General features: G+C 36.0%; 1 protein-coding gene across 1 annotated transcript in view; it reads right to left on the minus strand.

Annotated features, from left to right (window-relative positions):
* Positions 1-15376, minus strand: part of LOC143667402 (phospholipid-transporting ATPase ABCA3-like) — a 182793-nt gene that overhangs the window by 150562 nt on the left and 16855 nt on the right. The window contains exons 2-5 of the mRNA XM_077141590.1: positions 8837-8924; positions 8163-8427; positions 3064-3191; positions 1579-1732 (exon numbers count right to left, since the gene is read on the minus strand). Of these exons, the coding sequence (XP_076997705.1) occupies positions 1579-1732; positions 3064-3191; positions 8163-8427; positions 8837-8896 (607 nt within the window). The 5' untranslated portion in view covers positions 8897-8924. The remainder of the gene's footprint in view (positions 1-1578; positions 1733-3063; positions 3192-8162; positions 8428-8836; positions 8925-15376) is intronic.

A 15376-nucleotide genomic window follows, 5' to 3' on the forward strand; every position in this document is an offset into this window, starting at 1 on the left:
ACCTAGGAATGAACTTAAGTAGGGATGTAAAGGACTTGTACATAGAAAACTATATAAAACATTGCTGAAAGAAATAAAAGAAGATATAAACAGGTGGAAACCTCCCTGCTCATGAATGGGAAGGTTAAATATAGTTAAGATGTCAATTCTACCCAAATTGATCTACAGATTCAACAAAATACCAGTCAAAATTCCAACAACCAACTTTGAAGACTTGGAAAAACTAGTTACTGAATTCATCTGGAAGGGAAAGAGACCCTGAATAGCTAAAAGCATCCTAAAAAAGGAGAACCAAGTGGGAGGATTAACACTTTCTGATTTTAAAACTTATTATAAAGCCACCATGGTCAAAACAGCATGGTACTGGCACAAAGATAGAAGTATTGACTGATGGATATGACATCCAGGTATGAAAGTCTTCCTGGTGTTGTGGAAGATGACTCCCAGAGATGAGTCTAAACTGGTACCATGGGACCAACAATGCTATTCTCGCCAAAAGGGAGAAAAGAAATGTAACAAATAAGGTATCAGTGGCTGAGAGAGTTTAAATAGAATTGAGAGGTCACTCTTATGAAAGCTTCAATTAGACATTGTTACCTATCATCACTTAGCAAACCCCAACCAAAACCATCCCAGCCAATTCTAAGGAACACGTAGGGCAATATATAGGATTCTACAAAGGTTCCATGCGCTAGGGTAACTTTCCAGAAATCTACAACCTCCAGAAGGGTTCCTGGGCCAGTAAGTCCTGAAACCTAGAGGGGCCAGCCTCTCTAGAACATAAGTTAGTTCCATTTCTGTACCCCATATTATTGACATCCCCTTCCAACATGAAAAAGTTAGAATGGGTATAGTCCAAATACCCCTAAAGAGTGGGAGAAAGACCAAAGGTGATGGGGGAATTATACAGAGAAGGTAAGGTTTAACAAATGAGCACAATTGCTGAAACATTATACTGATAGTTCTTTTAGTCTCTGGTATCTTAGAGCAGCTAGAAGTAATCTAAAATTGTGGAATTGCAACTCATATCAAACTCTGAAATCTGTTCTACAAGTATTTGTTGAGCTGTGCTTTGAAATTTATTGCTTTTTTGTATATATGTCATTTTTCACAAAGAAGGAAAAATGTCAATTGTGATGATAAAAAATATATATATTTCTTCTAGCTTCCAATGTTCTGGAGCAGCTAGAAGGAAAAATCTGAGATGATAGTATGGTAGCCCATGACAAACTCTGTGATCTGTCCTGTAACTACTTATTGAAGAGTGCTTTGAAAACTATGGCTTTTTTGTTTCCTTGCTTTTTAAATATGTTATATTACACAAAAAAAGTTAAAAAAATATATACGGAAACACAATGATAATGATCATGAAAGAGTAGAAGATGATATAAATACAGTGATCAATTGCATAGGAGTTTTATAATGGTCTCTGGACAGTGAAAAATTAAATGAAAAGAATCACCACTACAAGTTAAAAATATAGCTTTTATCACAAGGTTGAAGAAATATAAGCATAAAGATATGATGGCTCTTATACAACTGAGATATTAAAATAAGTATACTAAATGATCTACTTACCTGGACTTCCTCCATCTTCATCGTGTGGGTTTCTGGGGCCTATCGAAGGAACAGGTGGAAAGAGAAAAGCTGTTCTCCAGCTTCGGACTTGAAGAAAATTACCTATCAACATTTTGCTCCTCTGGAAACTACTAAAACGCAGATAATATTTTACCTAGAAGAAACAACAAGAAACAAACAATATCTATAAATCAACAAAAAAAAACACAAATTAAGAGACAAAAGGAAATTGAAGTACAAATGGGAATATGTGATTGTGGGAGCAGACTGCCAAAGCAGATTCTTAACATCAGGAAATGAGAACAAATGTAAGGGTTTGGGACAGTGAAAATTTAAGATCACCTGCTCGGGCCACATCTAAACTTAAACTTCTTCCCTTAAATCTGTCCTCTCTCAAGTTCATGAAATTTTTAATCTAAGTGTTGACAACACTTGGATGCATATTATGGGTCTTCAATAAGCAAACTGAAGTGGCACTTTGTATATCACTGTGAATGTATTTTTTCTAAACAGACAACTAGCATGAGTACTGAAATGAAATACACCAAAAAGTATTACTGAATTTTCTTCTCATTATGTCACCCAATTATTCTGGGACAAAAATCTGTTTTTCTCCTAAAAGCAACTGTGACATAAGAAAGATTCCTATATGAGGACAGAGAAAGAATGTGATAAAACATATTTGTGTGCTGGAGACCCGGGTTCAATTCCTGGTGCCTGCCCACAAATGGAAGGAATGAGGGAGTGATGGGACAGAATGAAAAGATGCTTATAGCCCAATCAGTGGTTTTCCTTCCTTTTTACCTCCATTATCAATCATCTATACCCTTAAATACAGAATTTATTTAGGGAGAGAGAGAGAGAGAGAGAGTAAATATATACTACTGTACTAAGGTTATTTCTTTCAATACCAGGCAGCATGTCTGCAAAATCTAATAGACCCCAAGTTTAAAGTACTGTCACTCTCATTCTCTCCTCCAAGGGAGCTGTCGTCAGAATTTTTCTTAGTGTAGGCCGATATCCTAATTCTGATTCAGCCTGAATGAGCCTTACAGTCATTTTCCAGTTTTAGATTTAGGAGAGAAATTATTTGATCCACCCAAGAAAAAAAATTAAGACTTTTCAGTGTTGGGTTCCCTACCACAGCTTTAACACATAGTCTTTAGACCAAGAAAATGTGTATTTCCTTCATTATCTGCCCTTATCAGATATAACGGCAAAAGTAATAACCTTGGTCCCTATTTACAAATATAAGGCCTGGTAGGTGGTAAAAAACAATCCTGTCATCATCAGCGTAAAGCACTGGCTAAGTGCACAATTAGATTTGGATTCAAAACACTATTCTGCCATGTACAGACAGTATAATCTTCAGCAAGATACAGTTTTCCCACTTATAAAATGGGATAATTAATGGAATGATTTAACCTCATTAAATCCCTGAAACTGTAAGTATGACTATGAGGTTTCTACATAAAGTTTTCTCACCTTAAGTGGCAGGGGATCATGGCTATCTTTGAAGTTGTGGTCAAAAATAATAGCAGCCAGCATTTTTTGAGAGATATTCTGAGACTTAACATAATTCTCAAACTCTTTTTCTGAAGAGAAGCCTTGAACTGTAGCGAGAGAAAAAGGTAATGTGAGTTGGCCACATAAATGTCTGACGGCTCTTCCTATCCGTAAACACCACTTTAGATGGATGAAAGCCCATCAAAATATAAATTTCAAAACACTGTTGTTCAAACATTGGCATAACAAAATCGCTAATGGATATTTGGTTTGCATTACATTTTTTAGGAGTTTAAAAAAGTTTTATCACAAGTTTAAAATGTTAATAACTGCATATTAAAGTAAGCTAAAGGATGAAGAATGCTTTGAACTTTTGAAATTTCTATCTGGAAGGAAAATAAGAGCAAAATTTATCTATGCAATCCAGTTAAAGTCATATACCATAAGAAACTCTAAAACTGGAATTAAAAGCGACCAGAACTTGGGAAATGAAACCACTTTCAATTTCAATATCTGAAGTGATCTGTCAATGAATTTAGCATAAATTAAATTTAACCTAATTAAAATTAAAATGACTATAACATCTTCAAAATCTATCTGTCAATGAATTTAGCATAAATTAAATTTAACCTAATTAAAATTAAAATGACTATAACATCTTCAAAATCTATCACTTCAATAACTCTTCAAATTTTTTAATTCATTTACTCTCCCACCATACAGCCTAGTGACCCAACAAAAAACACCAACACTAAAAGAATGTAACTTCCAACCTTTTTCATACCAACATAAACCCAGATTTTTTAGCCCCAAACAGTAGACATTAAATACTCACACATGCACACACACACACCTGAGCATACAACTATTTTCCTGAAGCCCAGATTGACTGTAATTGTCCTTCCAATCATTCCATGCATAAGAAAGCAACCGCATTAGTTTGGGATGATGGGATAATATGTGGCAGAAATGAAACCCAGCTGGAATGGAGAGCCAAAAGCAACTAGTACAATTGAACTGGTGTGGTTTCTCTCCTCCCCATTCCAGTAGTTACATTAATTCTGCTTTCCTTGTCGTAGGTAGTTCCATTTGCTCTTCTAAAATGCCTCAAAAAAATTTCCCCTGTGTACCCATTTTTAAACATAAGGAACCTTGGCTACCTTAGAAGAGGGGATTAAACTTAGGCGCTAGCTTTTGGTTTTTGTAAGTGAGTACAGTAAGATAGTTATAAACTCTAAACCCAGCCTCTACTTTTGAAACTGAACCCAACCACTGGCTGCCACTTAACTCACGCATGTATTCCTTAGCTCCAAGGGACCTCCCAATTTCTTTGCCTTAAGCACTGACCTCTGTAGAAATAGGAACAATTCTTTTTAGTTGTCTGGCCTCTAGTGGTGAAGGATCCGCAAATATATTTTCATTAACTTGTAATGGATTGCCATCATTTTTGGATTTCAGCTTTATGTTGATTTTACCCAACAATTCTAGGTTGGTGCAGCTATTTTTCTGCCATAGCACTGATTCTTAGGGTAACTCTCCATGATTTGGGCTTCTATGCAGGAGTTACATGCTCAATCAGGAATAAGAATGTGTGTGTGTGTGTGAGAGAGAGAGAGGGAGAGAGAGAGAGTTTTGAGTGCTTTACTTTATGGATCTAGGAATATATCTTTGCTTATATTTCCCTGAATATGGAATCTGGGGTGAATTTACGTACCAGTGCTTTCTTAGAGGGTAAGGAATCCCAGGACAACAAGAAAGAAGAGAAAAGGAAAGGGCACTTCTGGGACTAGGGTGAGACAATTGAGTGGCCTAGGGTACAAAATTTAAGGAGGCTCTCACTCTTAAGGTTGTGCAAGGGTGAGTATCACCTTAAATTTTGAATCCTAGGTGCCTTAGTTGCTTAGCCTAGTCTCAGTTATAGGGAAGAGAAACTCAGAAGAAGGGGAAGCAATACAAGGTGGCACATTATGAAGTTAGGCCCAGCATAATAAGAAATATAACAAGAGGCTGTTTGGAAGTTTTGCATCTTGAAATACTCTCTGTGAGAAGAAAGAGCAAGGAATTTATATGTTAGCTATTTCCCATCTCTGCCTATCATTTGTCAAATTTTGCCCCATGGGTGTTAACTCCCCATGGAGTCTGTTTTACTGGGCTGTTCCAAGAGCCACTGGGGAAATCAAAATCTCCATACTTGGGCAATGGAACTGCTCCCACAACAGTAGAAATAATGGAGGCCATTGTGAAGCCCATCCCTTGTCTCAAGGGACGAGGTGAAAGTAGGGGTGGCAATGATCTTCCTCTGAACATGAGGCTGATATCTAGTGGGGAGGGTGAGGCCAAAAACATCTGGGAAATTCCTAAATGCCACAGGACCTGTAAAAATATACATCATTATGTAACACATAAGCAATTTTTATAAAACTTCACTTGTATTAGAACACAAAAACTTCAATTAATTATGATGAGTCAACATCATAAAGAACGTATTCTCTGACCATAATGTAATAAAAGTAGAAACAACCAAAAGATTTTTCAAATCTGCATATAAGGACTTATAATTCTAGCTATGGTAGAGCAGCTTATAATAGACTAACTTCTCACTGCCAAAAACTTGAATAAAATATACAAACCAACAAGAACACGACTTGTTCAAGAACAACTTATAAGCCTTGAAAAACAGAAGTACACAAACAAAGTGACTGCCATATTCACCCTGGCTTTTTTCCCTGAAAACATTTGCAAAAAATTGAAGGCCTAATTAAACTGAAGAGAAAGAATTCAGAACTTGGGACTTCCAAAATGGTTGAAACTTAAGAGGCAAAATCCTAAAGAGAACAGCACAGTAGAGGAATAAAGTAAGAAATCAGCATGCAAATTTCCCTTGAGTCATTGGCCAACTCCTAAACTAAGCATGCATAGGCTGAAACTCCAAGGATCCATGAAGATAACAGAAGCTGGAAGGCTAAAATGCTGAGCAGTGATTTCAGCAGACAGGCAATGATGGGGAAACAGAGAATGGAATTCAAGCCCCACAACAGTGGAGGGCCCTTCATAAACACCTGAAGACTTTCAATTGAGAATCCAGAATGACAACACCACAGAAGTAAGAACCATGCATCAGAACTAGGAAGGATGCACAGGGGTAAAGAAAAAATAGAAAAAGAGCAGTTCTTAAGACTGAAAACAACATTCAACAAGATCAAGGTGATATGCCAGTACTTTAGCCACCACCCAGAAAAGTTAACTGTTGGCTATAAAACAGGACTAGATGAACTAAAAGAAAAATATATCTATACAAGTGACTCAAATACTGGAATTTTCTGGCAGGCATTTTAAAGTTACTATAGATAATATGGTTAATAAATTAAAAAAAGGAATATTTCATCAAAGATCTAGAGTCTAATAAAAACAGGGCTAAATGGAAATTCTAGAAGAGAAAAATATTATTTTTAAATTAACAATTTTAAATTAATGTTCTCTCATTAAAGGAAAATTAAAATAGAAACCAACAACAGAAAGGTAATAAGAAATGCCCACATGTTTGGCAGTTAAGTAACACATTCCTAGAAATTCCACGCATCAAAGAAGAAATCAGAGTAGAAATTAGAAAATATTTTAGGTAACCCAAAGTGACCTGCAACAGATTCTAAATTTGTTGAAACATTTGTGATTTATACTTTAAAAATTATTGGAAGATCTAAACCTATAAATCTCTCAGAGGGAAGCAAAGGTAATGAATTCTTAGGTTTTACATCCAAAGCATGAGCAACAAAAGAAAAAATAGATAAACTAGATTTTATCAAAATTTAAAACTTTTGTACACCTAAGGACTTTATCAAGAATGTGAAAAGACAACTAACAGAATGGAAGTAAGAATATGGAAAGCATATGCTTGATAAGGGTTTAATATCCAATATATATAAGTGACTCCTACAACTCTACAACAAAAAGACAAACAACCCACTCACAAAGTGCATAAATGACTTCAATAAATTTATCTCCAAAAATTATGCAAATGGTAATAAGCATATGAAAAGATGCTCAACATCATTCATCATTAGGGAAATGCAAATCAAACCACAATGAGATACCAGTTCACACCCACTAGCATAGCTATTATTTTAAAAAAAAACAGAAAAAAAAAAGTTCTGGTGAAGATGAGGAGAAATAGCAGAGTTCTCTGTATGGGTTTTGTATCATTTTTTACAATTGCCTTGTAAAAGTTTGAAATTAATTTCAAAGTAAAAAGTTTAATTTTGGAAATTTTACATTCTTCTGCTTCAGTGTTTGTTTTAAAATGAATGTTTTGATATGCTGTCTATGCTCAGTGACTCTCAAGGACTTTTGAGAAATAAAAAGGATAATTTAAAAAACCCAAGACTGAATAAATTTATATATATACATAAAATACATATGTACATACACATATAAAGGGTGGAGGGGTACTATAGGGATGTTCACCAAATTTCTGAGTTTATCTCTGAGGGAAAGAGAGAAATGGGTCAGGAATTTGAAGGTAAGTAAAGAATTGGAAACTCCTAAAATAATTCTATATAGCTTGATTCTTCTCTAATGCATTTATTTATACATGACTTGTGGAACACTTTTATATAAACAATGTTTTAAATAACTGACTACTGAGTGAATCCATCCATAATAAAGACTCACACTTATTCTATGCCTTTGAATACTTTGGGCACATCATCATATACCCTGCAGATATACTTACTCAGGTTTAAGAAGAACAACCAGAAATAAAAGAAAGACTTAGTACCACAGAACTGGAAATTTACTTGGAATAATGTAAATCAATCATCTAACTTTAAACTATTACAATTTGATTTGGGCTCTAGGAAAAAAAATAAGAAAATATTTAGCTCTTATTTAGTTTTAACAAAATCCATATTATACTTAGGAGGTTAATATCTTTCCTAATAAAATCCTTAGGTGCATCGTAGGTTGTGAGGATCTCTTAGGTGGTTTTACTTGGGAGGTTAATGCCCAATTACAAAGGTTATAAATATGTCTCTTCTAAAGCCATCTAATAGTATGTTTTTCAGAAAGCATTAATTTCTAACCTGTCATATCGATGTTTAAATCATTTTTCACATTTTCAATGATATTCTTTACCACAACACTTTTGGAAGGCACATAAGCCAATTCCCAGTTACCAGGAAAAGAGATGGGTATTTTGAGGAACGAAGGCAGATCATCGATGGGTTGATCAGGGTATTTGTAAGGTCCATATTTTTTTATTATAACTAAGTAGCGTGTTACCATAAGCATAGCAGCAAATAGTAACATTAGGATGATTTCCAAAACTAAAAGAATAAATTGCCGTTTCTGGAAAAGGACAAAAATAGGCATGTGTTAATTACCCTAAAACATGCATGTATTAATTATCCTAAAATAGACAATGTGTTAATTACCCTAAGAGATCATCAACTTTGCAAATGGCTAATTATTTTATGTTACATTTCTTACAGCTTCTAGAATAGCAAATGGCTATTTTATATTATGCTTCTTACAGCTTCTATAATAGCAACAATTCCCTGGACTGTATTTTTCCTTCTTTCTACATGTCATTCTACTATATTTCACTCTGTGAGTACTCTTTAGGAAGAGATACCTCCAGTCCTGGAACTGAAAAAAATAAAACAGTATAAATTGAAATGCAGTGATCAAACTGTCAGAATTTCCCCTTGTGGCATTCCAGCAGTTTAAACAATTTTTCACAGATAATTCAACCTACCTTTAAAGTAAAATTCTTCCAGAGAAGAATCGCAAATTTGTTGAGCCCCGAAAAATCCATTCTTCTAAAAAAGAGTGGAAGTTCAACTCTTTGGAGGAAGTAAAGATTAAAAACAAAGAAGAAGAAAGAAAATTAAGACTATCTTACAAAATACAAATTTTAGACATATAAGATTATTTCATTTTCCTACTTAATTTTCTAATCGATCTTTTAAAAAATGACAAGAATAGGCATTTGAAACAAAAAAACATTGGAGAGGTTGTTTATTTCTATATTTTATTCAATATCTGTTGAGCTTCTAATATGTACAAAATACCAAGCAATGACAAAACAAAGATAAATTGTTGCAAGATTCCAGGCAAATTTGGCCAACAGCTTTCCCAACTGCCATTAAAATACTAATTAAGAAACAACCCAGAGGATGTGAAAAGATGGTGGTGTAAGCAGGTGTGGAATTTAGTTCGTCCTCTAGAGCTGCTAGTCAATAGCTGAGAACTGTCTGGAACAACTGGGGGACTTCCTTGACCATGCACACATCTTAGACCAGTCTGGAATGGGTGGTAGCGTCAAGATCACAGTGCAAAACTGTAAGTAAGGTCCCTGAACTGTGGAGGCTGGCACCCATCCCCAACTGGCGCAACAAGCTGTTTGGAGACACTTCCCTGTGGGAAAAAGAAGCAGTCACTACTAGGAGCAAGGCAAGGAGAGATCAAGCGAACTCCAATGCAGACTTAGTTAACAAATCCAGACTGCTGAATATAAGCTCTGAGCACAGATAAACCCAGAAAAACATGAAAGTAACCCTGAAGTCTCTCCAGGCAGAAAGGAGGTGGGGTTGACAAAAAAAAGAGAAGGCTTTGGAGTTGGCTGAGCTCAGAATACTGGAAAAGGACTGTGCTCCCAGAAAAGGTGCAAAAATAGCTGGGCACCAACTCGGACACTTGATTAGGAAGAAACTGGGGGACTCTGAACTGACTCTGAAAAGGATCTTTCTTTTTTTTTTTCCACACGGGCAGGCACCAGGAACCTGGTCTCCAGCATGGCAGGCAAGAATTGTGCCTGCTGAGCCACTATGGCCTGCCCTGAAAAGGATTTTTAAAAAGATTTTTGGCAGCTCTTAAACAAAGTCCCAGGGATTTTGAATTGTTACCACTGACCCAGGTAAGGGGGGAATTAAGGAATGTCTGAAAGATAAAATAACTAGTCAGGTGGGAGAGATTGTTCCCTAAAGGGTGTATCTTCCCTCAAGAAAATGGATGGGGGCAAGGTCTAGCACAAGTGGTGGCTCTTATTCAGAGAACTCAGACCCAGACACTGGAAAATAGAAAAAGAAGGTAATCTTCTTCTACCTCAACTTTTGTCTCAATCATGCCCCTTGCAGGGACAGGGTCTACTGAAAATTAAAGGCACTGCACCACTTTATGCTGGTGGGGAGAAGCATACGGGCAAGAACTACCTACTGGGCAGGACAGAAAAAGCATAACATTAAGAGGCTTCAATGGAAAGACTGGCAACCTGCTAGGTCTCATTCTCAGGGAAACTTGAAACTTGATACTGATTATATCCTCTTCCAGAGTCCTGGGCCTGTCTTGTCCTGGAAAGCCTGATTGGGCACGATCCTATCTGGGCAGGGCAAAAACCAGAAAAACAAGCACTCAGAAATTCTGATCAGTTAAAACAGAAGCTTTGCTAGAGGTCTAGAGTAAGTTGAACTGAATGCCAAAGAACAGCCAGAGAAGAAAGCCAACTAACAAGCCGACCTAAGTAAAAGAGAGAGAATAATTTCCAGAATACACCAATAAAGGAAATCAGATGCCTAGCTGTCAGCAAAAAACACAAATCATACTAGGAAGACAAAAAATATGGCCCAATCAAAGGAACAAACTAACACTTCAAATGAGATACAGGAGCTGAAACAAGCTAATCAAAAATCTTCACACCAATCTTCTAAATCAAATCAATGAGGTGAAGGAAAATATGTCAGAAGAGATGAGGGATATAAAGAAGACACTGTGTGACCATGAGGAAGAACTCAAAAGCTTGAAAAAAAAAACAAATGGCCTACCTTATGGAATGAAAGTCACAATAGAAGAGATGAAAAATACAATGACGCTTACAACAGCAGATTTGAAGAGGCAGAAGAAAGGATTAGGGAACCAGAGGACAGGACATCTGAAATACTATACACAAAAGAACAGACAGGGAAAAGAATGCAAAAATATGAACAGGGTATCAGGGAACTGAATGACAACATGACGCACATAAATTTACATGTTATGGGTGTCCCAGAAGGAGAGGAGAAGGGAAAAGGGGAAGAAAGAATAATGGAGGATATAATCATTGAAAACTTTCCAACTCTTATGAAAGACATAGAATTACAGATTGAGGGAGCACAGAATACCCCAAAGAGAATAGATCCAAAAAGACCTACTCCAAGACACTTACCTATCAGATTGTCAAATGTCAAAGACAAAGAAAGAATTCTGGAAGGAGCAAGAGAAAAGAAGTCCAACACATACAATGGAAGCTCAATAAGATTATGTGAGGATTTCTCAACAGAAACCATGGTGGCAAGGAAGCAGTGGTATGGTTTATTTAAGAAACTGAAAGAGAAACACTGGCAACCAAGAATTCTGTATCCAGAAAAACTATCTTTCAAAAATAAGGGAGATATAAAATATTTTCAGAGAAAAAGACACTGAGAGAGTTTGTGAATAGGAGACCTACTCTACAAGAAATACTAATGGGAGCACTACAGTACAGGCTGATAGAAAAGACAGTAGAGAAAGGTTTGGAAATGAGTGTAGAACTGAAGATTATCAGTTAGGGTAAAAAGAGAGAGGAAAAATAAGATAAGACATAGAAAATCCAAAAGACAAAATGGCAGAAGAAAGTACTGCTTTTACAGTAATAACATTAAATGATAATGGATTAAACTCCCCAATCAAAAGACATAGACTGACAGAATGAATTAAAAAATAGACCCTACCCTATATACTGTTTATAAGAGACTCACTTTAGACCCAAGGACAAAAATAACTTGAAAGTGAAAGTGAAAGTCTAGGGGCATGTACGACACCAGAAGGAAGGATAGAGGATAAAAACTAGGACTGTATAACTTCGCAAAACCTAGAGTGGACAATCATGGTGATTAAATGTTCAAATATAAGAAAGTTTTCACATGAGGAAATGTGAAAATAAATGTGAAATAAATGTCAATATTGTAAGGTGTTGAAAATGGGAGGGTATATGGAAAAATACAATTAATGCAAACTAGAGTCTATAGTTAACAGTAGCATTGTAATATGCTTCCATTAATTGTAATAAAGGCAATATATCAAAGCTAAATATAAACAAGAGGTGGATATAAGGGAGGGGTATGGGATTCTTGGTGGTGGTGTTTCTCCTTTTTATTTATTTTATTTTTTTAGTCTTCATTTTTTTTCTCTTCTTTCTAGAAGAAATGGAAATGTTCTCATATAGATGGTGGTGGTGAATGTGGAACTATGTGATTATTCTGGGATAGTAAACTATGTGTTTACTTAAGATGTTTATTCCCATATTTTTATTCAACATCTGTTGAGCTTCTAATATATACAAAATACCAAGCAATGACAAATGAAAGATCAATAAATTGTGTGTGTGAGTAAATTGTTTAAAATACAAACAGAAGGATACAAGTGCTGTAGAAAATGTGGACAGAGACATATACCTATTCACTGTTTGTAAGGAAGTAGATGGTGCAGCCCATCTGGAGGGAAGTGTTGTGGTTCCACAGGTGGCTAAGTACAGAGTTTCAATATGATCCTGCAACCTAGTTAATAGGTACATATTTGGAAGGACTGAAAGCAGGGACATGAATGGACATTTGCACAATGGTGTTTATGGTGGCAGTATTTACAATTTGTAATGGATGGTGGTTGCCAAAGGGTGTATCATCTGATAAATGGAAGGGCCAACTGTGGTGTATACATACAATGGAAGATTGAACAGCTGCAAGACAGAATGAAGTTGTGAGAAGCAGAACTAGATGAATGAAACTTGGGTACGCTGTGTTGAGTGAAGCAAGCCAGAAATGAAAATATTGTAAAGCATCACTAATAAGACTAAATATAATTTTCAGAATCTGATAACTGAATTCAAGAGCATAGGTTATCAGGGGCTAGTATGTAAATGTTCCTAGACTATAAACTCTTATAGTATTCACATCTATTCCTGAGCTTTTATTGCTCGTGGGAAACAGACCTTTTTACCTTCAGGCTAAACCTTGAGACGGTGACCCGGGTCACATAGCTCTTGTGGAACACCACAGACAGCTCGTCTCCTACAAGTAAGCTTTGAAGGGTAAAAGGGCTGGGGGCTAGAATATGCTATTCTTTGAAGAGATTTCACAGCTAAACAATTTAGCTTAAAAGGTTTTGCATTTTCTTGTATTTTACATATTGGTGTAATTGTAATTAACATTAAAGATTAACTTGATGTTACTTCCTCCTGCCTTTTGAAATAACCACTAGTAAATAGCTGGAGCAAAACTAGCAAAGGGCTCTTGGCTCTAGAAGTTCACGAGTCCCTTGCTCCCATTTTCTGAGAAGCTGAGGTCTTATGTTTGACCTGGTCATTCCCTGGAACTCTGTGTATCTGTGTGACACTTGAGACTCAGAGTTCAGTTCTGCAGCTCTGAAAGTCAGCACTACCCCATACAATAATTGTTAAAGAAGTTGAAGAAGAAATCAGACTTCAAATAGATATATGAATGAAGCTTATTTGGGTAGGACTAAGGTAAATCAGAATAAGGATCAGGGATGATATTGACTGTATTTTAAAACTTCAACTTCTGTGTGACACCAAAGGAAGAGATGTTTATTTGGTGCAAAATTTATATTTTCAGTAGCACACTATCTAATTTAACCTGTATGCTCAGTTTATTTTAACAACATAATTACATGGAACTTTGAATAGGGAATGAGAGCTTGTTATTTTGAACAGGTAAATGTAATACCCTGATACATCCCAGAGTAATTGGGGAGAAAATTAAAGAGTACTTGCAAAGTCCCCTTGAGGGACTTGGAAAAATGTAGAAATACTAAACCTCCTCAACTGGGAAATATTGATATTTCCACCAGGATTATGGACTCCCAATTTAATAAGCCAAGCCCTCAATCATGGGGGCTTGTCTTTATGAAACTTATTTCTACAAATGAGAAGCTAAGCCTACTTATAATTATGCCTAAGAGTCATCTGCAGAGAACATCTTTTGTTCCTCAGGTGTGGCCTCTCTCTCTCTCTCTAAGCCAACTGCAAATAAACTCACTACCCTCCCTGCTATGTGGGACATGTCTCCCAGGAGTGTAAATTTCCCTGGCAAAGTGGGGCATGACTCCCAGGGATGGGCCTGTCCCTGGCATTGTGGGATTGTGTAAGCCTTCTTGACCAAAAAGGGGAAAAGAAATGAAGCAAAATCAAGTTTTAGTGGCTAAGAGATTTCAACTTGAGTAGAGAGGTCATGCTATATGTATATAGATATCTCTTTTTAGTTTTTAGTGTAGTAGAATAGCTAGAAGGCAATACCTAAACTGTTGAACTGTACAGCTTTTATGGTATGATTGTGACAACCCTGTGATTGATATTCCCTTTTTCTAGTGTACAGACAGATTAGTAACAAACTAAAGGCAAAAATAGTAAATAATAGGGAGGATGAGTGGTTTGGGATGTTTGAGGTGTTATTTTTATTATTTTTTTTCCTTTGGGATTGTGAAAATATTCTAAAATTGATTGTGGTGATGAAGCACAACTATATGATGATAATTTGAGCCACTGATTGCATACTTTGGATGATTATATGGTAGGTAAACAAATCTCAATACAACTGCATAGAAAAGAAAAGAAACACCCAAGAATAACATATAACTAATTTCCAAAAAGTGGGCAAAATATCCAAATAGACATTTTGTAAAAGATGCTGTATAAATTACCAAAAGCACAGAAAAAGCTTCTCAAAACGTCTTAAGTCATGAGCAAAATACAAATTAAAACTATAAAGGGAAACCAACACACACACACTAGAATGGCTAAAAGACTGACACCACCAAATTTTTGAGGGAATGAGGCACAAAAAATACCATACATTACTGGTGACAGTATAATACAGTACAAACACTTTGCAAAACTTAAGTCATTTCTTAAAAAGTTAAACATTCATCTATCCCAGTGGTTTTCAGCCTGGAGGGATTTTGCCTCCCAGGAGATATTTAGCAATAGAGTAGCTAGACACCAGGGAGCTGCCAAACATCCTACAATGTGCAGTATAGTTCCTTCATAACAAGGAATTATCTAACCCAAAATGTCAATAGTGCCAAGGTTGAGAACTCCTGATTATCCTGTGATCCAGTAAGTGTATTCTTAGGCAGTTATGTAAGAGTAATGGAAAGATATGCTCACAATAAAAGCCTTTAACAAGAATGTTCTTAGCATCCTTATTCATAATAGTCCAAAATTTGAATCAACCCAGATTATCAACAGGAAAATAATAAAAACTTAAAG

This window comes from Tamandua tetradactyla, chromosome 23, assembly GCF_023851605.1.
Source record: "Tamandua tetradactyla isolate mTamTet1 chromosome 23, mTamTet1.pri, whole genome shotgun sequence".
Classification (NCBI taxonomy): domain Eukaryota; kingdom Metazoa; phylum Chordata; class Mammalia; order Pilosa; family Myrmecophagidae; genus Tamandua; species Tamandua tetradactyla.